Genomic DNA, 9,935 nt, shown 5'->3' with positions numbered 1-9,935 from the left:
AATAAAATTAAAAATAATAGAACATTTTAGTTGAATATAAATTAGACAAAATTAGATCAAATCATTATACATTCATTATTTTATACAGAAGACAATTTTAAGACATTTGAATTGTATTAAACCAGTTGGATTTTAATTTTTCTCTTTGGAGCTGAAAACGACATTGAATATCTTTATGGACCCTATATTAAGTTGGAGGAGCAGGCTTAGGCCACGGTTTTATTTGGGCTTTGTATTTCTCAGTCCACGTTTAACCGAAAGAGAGAAAACAAAAATAGGTAATCCGAAAGAAGGAAAATCCCAAACGAAATTCTCCATTGTCCTTATAACACCATCGCCGCCGCAGTCCCTCCGCCTCACCTGGAAACCTATCTATCTTGCTGTGCTTGTAGTCGGTCTTCTGAAGACGCTGCCGCCTCTGTATCTGTATCGCGTAGATCGTTCACCGTAAGTATGATACTAATTTTTCCATTAAATCTGTCTCTCTTTCTTTTCGGCCTGTTCTTTAGTGTTCATCATCATAAATTTCTTAGATGATTTATTACAAATCCATTACAATTGAGTCTTTTTTTTTTTTAATACTTGAATCAGTCGTTGAATAGTATGGAATTACGTCCAGTGTTCAGTTTTACATAGCTATATACGCATCAATTGTTCGATATTAGTGTTTCTATTTTATTTTGTTTTTTAATTTTCTTATGATTGTACGAGTTGAGTTTTTTTATTTTTTATTTATTTATTTTAGTTCACGATTCCATGCTCATGCATTCTAAGTTTCACAATTGTAGGTCCTTCAAGGATGGAAAATGGTATGTTCACGGTTCATCATACAATTGGCAGCGTTCTGTGTTGCAAATGTGGAATTCCAATGCAACCAAATGCTGCCAACATGTGTGTCAAGTGTTTAAGCTCAGAAAATAATATCACTGAGGGTCTACTGAAGCGTCTTGAGCTCAAGCATTGCCCTGAATGTGATAGCTACCTTCAGCCGCCAAGAAATTGGGTCAAGCTACAGTTAGAATCTAAGGAGCTGCTAACCTTTTGCTTGAAGAAGTTGCAGAAGAATTTGAATTCTAATAAAGCGAGGATGGTACATGCTGAGTTTATTTGGACTGAGCCCCACTCCAAGAGGATCAAAGTCAAGGTTAAGGTTCAGAAGGAGATTCTGAATGGAGTAATCCTTGAACAGACTTATCCTGTCGAGTATATTCAACGGGATCAAATGTGTGAACCTTGCTCCAGGGTCCAGGCTAACCCTGACCAGTGGGTCGCCGCCGTGCAACTCCGGCAGCACGTTTCTCATAGGCGTACTTTCTTTTATTTGGAGCAGCTGATTCTGAAACATGATGCCGCTGCCAGTGCTATAAGAATCAAAGAGACAGATCAGGGAATTGACTTCTTTTTCTCTAATCGGAGTCATGGTGTCAAATTTGTGGAATTTCTGGGGAAAGTTGCTCCTGTGAGAAGCCGTCATGATAAGCAACTTGTATCCCATGATCCTAAGAGTAATAACTACAACTACAAATATACATTTTCTGTTGAAATCTCCCCTATTTGCCGCGAGGACTTAATATGTCTGCCACCAAAAGTTGCTGTTAGTTTGGGAAACCTTGGTCCCCTTGTGATTTGTACCAAGGTTAGCAGCAGCATTGCTCTGCTTGATCCATTTACCCTGAGGCATTGCTTCTTGGATGCTGATCAATACTGGAGGGCATCCTTTAAGTCTCTGCTTACTAGCCGACAGCTGGTGGAATATATTGTGCTAGATGTGGAAGTTATTCGTTCTGCTGAGGTTACTATTGCTGGTACTAAATATTTTTTGGCAGAGGCTCAAGTGGCTCGTGTGTCGGATTTTGGGAAGAATGACACAATATTTTCCATCAAGACGCATTTGGGCCATCTTTTGAGTCCTGGTGATTATGCTCTTGGTTATGACCTATATGGGGCTAACACTAATGATATTGAACTGGACAAGTACAGAGGACTTGTCCTTCCCGAAGCAGTTTTAGTAAAGAAGAGTTATGAAGAGAAGCGCCAGAAGAAACGCTCCAAGCCTCGTTCATGGAAGCTTAAATCACTTAGCATGGAAGTTGATGATAAGGGTAGAATTGAACAAGACAAGAAGATCTCAGATTATGAACAGTTCTTAAAGGATATAGAAGAAAACCCTGAACTGAGGTTCAATTTATCATTGTATCGTAATAAAGAGTACCAACAATCAGAGATGGCATCAGTGACAGATGGGGAAGAGGTGCCTTCAGTTCCACTAGATGAGTTGTTGGCTGATCTTGATCTGAGTGAGGACGAGGATGGGGATGAGGATATGGAAGCGTAAAACCAAGTTTTTTGAAGTAAAATCATTTTCTTTTTATTGCTCACGTTATGTAATGTTCAAGTGAATTTCGCAGTCATCTTTCTAAGTTCACATGTAATCTATGTTAGTATTATGTTTTCGAAAAGCATGTGAACGTGTTCCTTTTGCACTATATAAATAGGTTTTATAAAACACTTTTTTGTCAAACTTACTAGGGGAAGTACCAGCCATGGTCAAGGGCATTATAACCTTTCAAGTACCTGAATATGAAGACAAAAGCAAAGATTTCTTAGAAGAAAATCTAACATAGCTTGCATATTGAGGGTTGGCTGGCCATTGCTTCTTTAACGAGCTGATCTCTTTCTGTTATCCTTTCTTGATCTGTTATCTATTAAGATTTTGATTTAAGAGTTGGTGGTTGTCACTGCTGGTTGGTTATGTCGGAGTTGCAAAGGAGGAGGGGAAATTATGCAGTTTTGATACTGGATTAGATTTGTACTTATGTTGTATGTTTCTCTGATATCCTTCAAAGTAAATTGTGTTTTGTTCGTTACCTGTTAGTAGCAATCGCATGTATTTCACTAATTTACTAGTTAAATAAACATTTGAGACAAAGATGATAGTGGTAGTGATTTTGTTTTACATGAGAAGAATATGATTTTGTTTAGCATGAAACCAACAATTTTGTTCAGAAACCCTTTCGTGAGGGCGTCACATAAGATAGAGTCCTATGAATTTAACAAGTGACCCTATTCAATTCAATCAACTATACATTTTTTTTTTCTTTCCTTCCATCAGAAAAGCTAAAATGATTGAGATACTAAATTACTACATACTAGGACGCTAGGAAAGGCAACAACAGTTCCCGTTGCCGGTCATTTAAAGAAAACAAAACTGTATTAATCGCCGTACGAGGAATATTCCGTCCAAGCTGTCTCAACAAATTGTTCATCTGCGTTATTGTTTGAGGTGAAGCTAGTTTGTCACCGTTATCAACAACCTGTAATAGAATTATTATACAATTTATAAAAGGAACGTATACTATTGTGATCAATATTCAATAGGTCAAATGAATGCGAGTAATTCACCTCAAGGAACACTACGAGAACCTTGAGAAGGTTTTGGTTACCAGCTCCTGAAAGATCCTTATCTAGTCTGAAAAGTTATAGAAACACTCCATTAATGGAAACTGACGCTTCATGTATTTTGAAACTAATCATTCAAAAAGATCAATCTCAAGGACTAAACTTCCAACCTTGCAACCATTAAGCAAAGCTGTTCATGCATCAGTTTGGCCTCAATCAAATCATTTTTAAGTGGCAAGCAACTTAACCAGGCAGGAACAATCTGTATACATCATCATTTTGTAAGTACCATCTTGAAATCAACAGTTAGTTCGGATTTTGAACTGTTATTTAATTTTAGTAGATATTCGAGTTGAACGGACTAAAAGAGTTAAATCCTAACGATTTGATAACTACAGAATGTAGAAGGAAACTATCACCTTTGAGCCATCAATGGTGTCACGATGGAACTCACAAATTCTTCCTAGAACAGAAACTGCTATATCATATACTTTTGCATTCTCCGAAATTGAATGATTTGGTTCTTTGATCAAAACACTACTGAGATATGACAGTATCCCTACAAATTGAAGGACAGAAGACAAATCTTAGTTCTAAACTTATCAACAACGAATAGCAGGAATTATGGAACAAACAGGGTACTATTGACAAGAGGCTTTAAATGAGGTGTTCCAAGTTCTGCGCATATTCGAATTCCACGTGTTGCTTCCTGAAAAATATTGAGAGACAAAAGAATTTGAGCATACATCCATGACAATTAACAAGTGTAATACCAATGAAAACAAACACGAGGAAACAAAACCTCTTTGATTTCAGAATTATTGTCCTGACATTCTTCTAGTAAGATTGGAAGATAACTCGAACAATACCTAACAAGAAGAACATGAAGAAATTTCTCATAATGCTATCATCTTTATAAGAGTGATACATGTGTTAACAGTAAAGACAAGAAAGAAAAGAAATGGAACAGCAGCACGCACTTGTGAGCTAATTCATGACACTGCTGTGCAATTATGTTGAGAGTTACCAGAGCAATACTTCTAAGCTTAGCACCTTCTTTACCCTGCAAGCAAATGGCTGAGAAACACCAAAGTAGAAGAGGACCATATATCATGGAGATTCATATATAAAAGCCATAACTACATATATGCATGTCCAATCATTCGGATTTTTGTATAAAAAATTACAAGACAAACTCATTTTTACACATAGCTCATTACATAACTAACAAAACTGAGGTATATACTATTGAACCGATCCAAGGTCTCTGACCGTTCAAATCATAATAATAGTTAAAAGCAAAATAGAGTGATATTGAATCACATAAACATTAATTCTCACGAGCCTCAGCAACAAATTAAAAAAGAAAATAAGACAAGAAAAATGCTGATGAATAATAAACTGAAATGCAGCTTAGTGTAAGATAATAATTTTTACCTTAAGTATTGACAAAAATTTGTTTGTTATAACATCTGCATTCTTGTACAATGTTAAGCTGTCTGGAAGAGTAGTCTTTAGAAAAAATAGCATTGCCGATGCTGTTTGTTCCTAGAAAAGCAACATAAATATAAGATATCAACTTGCATACACATCAAATAAAGACGGCATACACTACATATATACCTTGACTTTATAGTTCTGGGTAGTGTCAAGTGCAGCGGCAAAGGCATGCATAAGCCTATGATGATAGAGGACATGCATCGCTTGGACAAAGTTTGTAGGCATCTGCATAAAGCTAAAAGCTGCCAACCGAACTCGATCATGGCAATCTTGGAATGACTTGAAAAATTTTGTTACAACTTCCATTAGAAAATTTTCTCTCATCACCTATGCACGCACGCACAACAAATAAGTTTTCAAACCTTGACAAATAAGTTCACCTAACTGCAATCCTAGCAGGACTTGTTTTAAATAAAAACAAAAAGAAAAAGTTTGTTACAGTTATGTAAATAAAGAAGAAGAGAGAGTAGATGAGATCACCATTTCGTCTGAGAAATCTTTTGAAAGCACAGTGAGCAAAGCAATCCCTGCATGGCGCTTCTTCCAGTGCTGTGAATCCAAGAAAATCTTTAAAATATGACAGCCAATGTTCACAACTATGTCCCCTCCAACCGTCACGCAAAGCCGATTCAACCACTTCAATCCAACTTTGTACACACCACTCCCGTCTTTCTCTTTTTTATCATCTTCGTCCTCAACGAACATCAGCATCTTCATCGGGATCATGAAAACCCTGACCAGAGTCTGGTGGTTATGGCTCTTCAGCACCGTCGCATAATCCTCCACCTCCGTCATCGCCATCACCAGCTCGAACGCAGCTTGCTGCGTCACGATGCTCAAACCTGCGTCGCTTTCCACGATCTGGAGCACGTCCAGTACCATGTCGCTCGCGTAAGGCTTCAGCGGGGCCGGTTCCTCCATCACCAGCCTCACCATCTCCGCAAAAGCGCGCCGAAAATAGCTCCCGTCGGAGCCATGCAGGAGAGCGAAAGCCGCCACCATCATAGCGCGGAGGAGCTCGTGGAACACGCATGGATCGGAGAACAAACGGACGAGGCTCACCACGGCGCCGAAAGCCGCCACCTGAATGTCAGCGTTGGATGATCCCAGCGATTCCATAAATGAGGTGCGGAGCACGGGAACTGCCCCGCGGAGCGCATCGGAAACGCGTAAACGGCAGTCTTTGCGCAAATTGGCGAAAACCAAGAGCGCCGTTTCGCGGGACTTATCGTCGTTTGAGGCAGTAAACGACACTAAGAAGTCAAGAACCTCAGGCCAGTGTTGTTGGTGGTCTTTATATATAATGGAAAGGGTTTCGGCTAGGACGGGTGCAACGAGCCTTAGGACGTGGAGGGAGGTTTCTTCCTTGAGGTAGGCTGTGAAGTGGGCCTTGAGGCTGGCCTGGGCGACGGGCTTGAGTTTGGGCCAGATGTCCGGTGTGCTGAGGAGGTGGAGGGCGCGTGCGGAGTTGGCGCGCGTGAGCGGGGTGGCGCCGCATCGGAGGAGGAAGAAGAGCTTGATGAAGAGGAGATCCGGGTGGTATTTCTTGGAGCATTGGAGGAAGGCGAGTGCTTCGGAGTGAGGTTTGGGTTTAGGTTCGGGAGAGAAGAGATTGTAGAAGATAGCTTCCATATGTGCGGTGTCGTTGGAGCTAAGGATCTGGAAGGTTATGGATTGCAGTTCGGTTGGGAATTCTTTATCCGACTCCATGATTTCTTTGAATGTGTTGACTGTACTCATAGAGGGAATGTAATCAGTGATATGGCGGCGCCGTGGGATTCTTTCTGTTAGTCATCAGAATTAGAAGGAAGCTAGGAGTGGCAGGCGTGATTCTCATGATGCTAAAACAGAACAAATCATAAACTTCTTCGTGCCTTTCTTATCATGCATTGGCTTCAGCGACACTCACTTTTGGCCCCAATTTCATCCTACTATTTTTTAACACAAAACATGTTTCATCAATTTTTTATGGAAAAGTATAGAACAATATTTTTAAATAATGTGTGAATAATATAAATTAATAAGTTTAAAAGAATAAATTAATCTTAAATTTAATTAATAACATTAAATTAAGATGTAATGTATTTTTATTTGATTGATAATTGTTTATATTGTTTAAAATGATTATTGTTTATCTAACACTTTCTATTTTTTATATATTTTTTTTAATATTAAAATAATCGTAAAATATTCTTTATATTTTTTTTATCTAATCTAATACGATCATAAGTTTCTTTAAATTGGATTAACATCATTTTTTTTGTTATAACTCAATATTTAATCAGTGTATACACGTTTACGTATGTATTCTATCTCTATCTATATGTATTTTATAATCGCTAAATATTTTAATTCTTTATTATTTTTCATGTTTATACTTGTATATTATTTTTCATGTTTATCAAAGTTAAAAAATCGAACTAGGTTAGGTGTATTAAGTAAATCAATTTTCTAGTATAAAATCTAAAAATGGATATAGTACCTTTAGCTTATAAAAATTATTCACACATAACATTTAACTTCTAAACTATAACGGATTGATTTTATACTATGCTAATCTATTCACATTCGTTTTTTTAGATGATTATTCATACAATTAATATAAAAAATAATTATTTTTATTGACATAACATTATGTAATTAGTTATACGTATAAAACTATTTTATACCAATAGTGATGATGACTAAATATTATTTAATTAATATTAAATTATTTGTATAATGTATTTTGTTTAGTGTGCAGAATTTAAATGAATTGAATCTGGCCTAAAAAACAATAAATCAAGCCATATGAAATCTGGCCCACACACACTCACTCATGGTCGAAATTTTATTTTTTGGTGACTAGGTCGAAAGTTTATTTGCTTCCGCCTCAAATGTTTCTCATATGAAAAGAAAAGCCCTTAACAAAATAAAAGAAAAAAAGAAATTAACCCAAATAAAAGCATAAAGCCTAAACTGGTGATCCATATCCAAATTTAAGCTTCTAACTTAGTTTCTAACTAAATGAATTAATTCCCATTTCATTTAAACAATTTACCACACTATCGAAAACTAAATCTTCTCTTCTCTCTATTCTCTTTTCTTACATCAAATCACTATCTGAAACCAGAAGAAAGAAAGAAAAAGAAAGTTCTAAAACTAGCCAAAAGAAAGAACAAAAAATAAGTCTCCATTCTCAAGCAAGAAAAAAAAAAAAAAAAGAAGGGTTACAACAAAAGAGAATATCACATTAGAAAATAAAATAAAAAAAATGTGATTTTTTTTTATTTGTGCTTCATCAAGAAATGTTGAAAAATTAACTAGGTTACAAGCATCGAATTGGAAAATGAAGAAAGTGAAGTTAACGGTGCTCTGTTGCTTATCAACGGTCATAAAACAAACTTGGAGCCAAAGAAAGAAAGCACGGTCCAAATTTAAGAAGTATGAAGAAAAATGTTGAAAAAGAAAGGTATAATTGTATGTCACTCCTTTTGCCCTCTCTTTTCTCTGAATGCCGCTACTGATTCTGATTTTGGAGAAGAAAAGTCAACACGTGTTGAAGCAAGGTTTCAAGCCCTAGAAGTTCCACTCTTTTATAATAAGGGTGTACGGCCAAGGATTGAGGCAAAGAGTGAGGGCACAAAGTTTAGGTTCCTATAGTTTACTGGGCTATTCATTCTTCTCTTTCATAATTTTCATTGAGTATTTCTTTTTCTCAATTTAGTGTTTATGTGTTTTAATGGTAAAAGGCAAAATGGTGAGATTTGTAAGCAAAAATCATTGAGCGAAAAAAGCAGAGAGTTAGACTTGGAGAAAAAAACCTAAGTTATTTCAAAAAAATTTTGTAAGTATTTCTGTTTTGTGTCATGATCCTGAGGGATTTTCTTGCAAGTTGGGTTAGCACTTTGCAGTTGAAAGTTAGGGTGAGTCCTAGTCAAGTTCGATTTGGATTAGAAACTGGACTTGTCCCAAATAGGACTGGGTAGAATCTTAGAAAAAATTGGTGATTGTATTCTATTGAATGATAGTGAAATTTCGTCACTGTTGTAACGGAGACTAGATGTAGGCTACATTGCATTACGTAGCTAAATCAGGATACATCTATGTGTTATTTTCTATTCTCTTCTCTGTTTTTGGTTCTGCAATATAGGAGACAAAAATAAAGTATCTCCTAATTTCTCAACTACGCAACATTTCACTATAACACATATTGCAAGTAACTCTATTTTGGCTCCTATCGCGTTAGGAGACAAAACCAAAGTCTCTCCTGTTTTCTACTCACAGTATCTCTACAGAACACAAGGTAAAAAGCAAAATTAAAAGGAGGTCAAGATTCAACTCCCCTTCTCATAGTCACTGATTACCATCAATTGGTATTAGAAATTGGTCTCAAAGAGATCAAGCTTTGCAACTTTGAGGAAAGATCCTGATGGCGAACAATATTGGTTCCAACACAGTGGCTTATACACTGATAAAAGGATAATCCAACAACAGACCTCCATTTTTTAATGAAAAAATACAACTACTAAAAAGAAAGAATGAAGATCTTTGTTCAGTTAGTGGATTACAACCTATGGAAGATAATCTTAAATGGTCCTCAAATCCCTACAAAAACGGGTGCTGATAGTATTGTCACTACCAAAACTGAAATAGAATGGAATGAAAATGATAAAAAGAAAGTGAAACTAAATGCCAAGGTCGTTAAACATGTTAAATTGTGCAATCAGTTTCGAGGAATATTAGAAGGTTTCAAGATGTAAAATAGTAAAGAAAATCTGGGATAAGCTCTAAGTCACACTTGAAGGTACCACACAAGTAAAGGAAACCATAAAAAATAATACAAAAAAAAAAGGAGTGATTCTTAAATCATGTACTGAATCATTGGATGATAAATCTAGTGACTGTTTATCAAATGACGAATTTATATTTTTTCTAAAAAACTTAAAAGAATGATGAAACTTAAATAAAGAAGCAGATGAGGCAGCTCAATGAAACCAAAAAAAGACTTAAGTAAATTACCATAAATACAGAAAAATTGAACACTACAAATATAA

At 36.2% G+C, this 9,935-nt stretch overlaps 2 protein-coding genes across 4 annotated transcripts; one reads left to right on the top strand and one right to left on the bottom strand.

Annotated features, from left to right (window-relative positions):
- On the top strand, positions 229-2,867 carry LOC107631425 (60S ribosomal export protein NMD3). 2 transcript variants are annotated; one of them, XM_016334868.2, is made up of 2 exons: positions 229-451; positions 789-2,606. In XM_016334868.2, the coding sequence occupies exon 2, from the start codon at positions 800-802 to the stop codon at positions 2,333-2,335; it is 1,536 nt and encodes a 511-aa protein (XP_016190354.1). In that variant the 5' UTR covers positions 229-451; positions 789-799; the 3' UTR covers positions 2,336-2,606. The 2 variants fall into 2 exon arrangements, with proteins under 2 accessions (XP_016190354.1, XP_016190353.1); XM_016334867.2 differs by having other exon boundaries at positions 231-447; positions 789-2,867.
- LOC107633820 lies at positions 2,419-6,802 on the bottom strand. 2 transcript variants are annotated; one of them, XM_021119575.1, is made up of 10 exons: positions 5,380-6,802; positions 5,023-5,226; positions 4,837-4,947; positions 4,380-4,462; positions 4,226-4,268; positions 4,042-4,108; positions 3,819-3,958; positions 3,570-3,661; positions 3,403-3,469; positions 2,419-3,314 (listed from the first exon to the last, which is right to left on the bottom strand). In XM_021119575.1, the coding sequence occupies exons 1-10, from the start codon at positions 6,637-6,639 to the stop codon at positions 3,150-3,152; spliced, it is 2,232 nt and encodes a 743-aa protein (XP_020975234.1). In that variant the 5' UTR covers positions 6,640-6,802; the 3' UTR covers positions 2,419-3,149. The 2 variants fall into 2 exon arrangements, with proteins under 2 accessions (XP_020975234.1, XP_016192905.2); XM_016337419.2 differs by having other exon boundaries at positions 4,202-4,268; positions 5,380-6,801.

Source organism: Arachis ipaensis, chromosome B03, assembly GCF_000816755.2.
Source record: "Arachis ipaensis cultivar K30076 chromosome B03, Araip1.1, whole genome shotgun sequence".
Lineage (NCBI taxonomy): Eukaryota > Viridiplantae > Streptophyta > Magnoliopsida > Fabales > Fabaceae > Arachis > Arachis ipaensis.
This window is presented reverse-complemented; position numbering and strand designations above follow the sequence as displayed.

Excerpts from the sequence above, each read along its gene's own strand:
- LOC107633820 (XM_016337419.2), bottom strand. The coding sequence starts at position 6,639 with ATGAGTACAGTCAACACATTCAAAGAAATCATGGAGTCGGATAAAGAA. Across the intron at positions 4,109-4,201 it reads ATAATTCTGAAATCAAAGAG|GAAGCAACACGTGGAATTCG; the intron begins GTTTTGTTTCCT and ends AATATTTTTCAG. Across the intron at positions 3,662-3,818 it reads ACACCATTGATGGCTCAAAG|ATTGTTCCTGCCTGGTTAAG; the intron begins GTGATAGTTTCC and ends TGATGTATACAG.
- LOC107631425 (XM_016334867.2), top strand. The coding sequence starts at position 800 with ATGGAAAATGGTATGTTCACGGTTCATCATACAATTGGCAGCGTTCTG.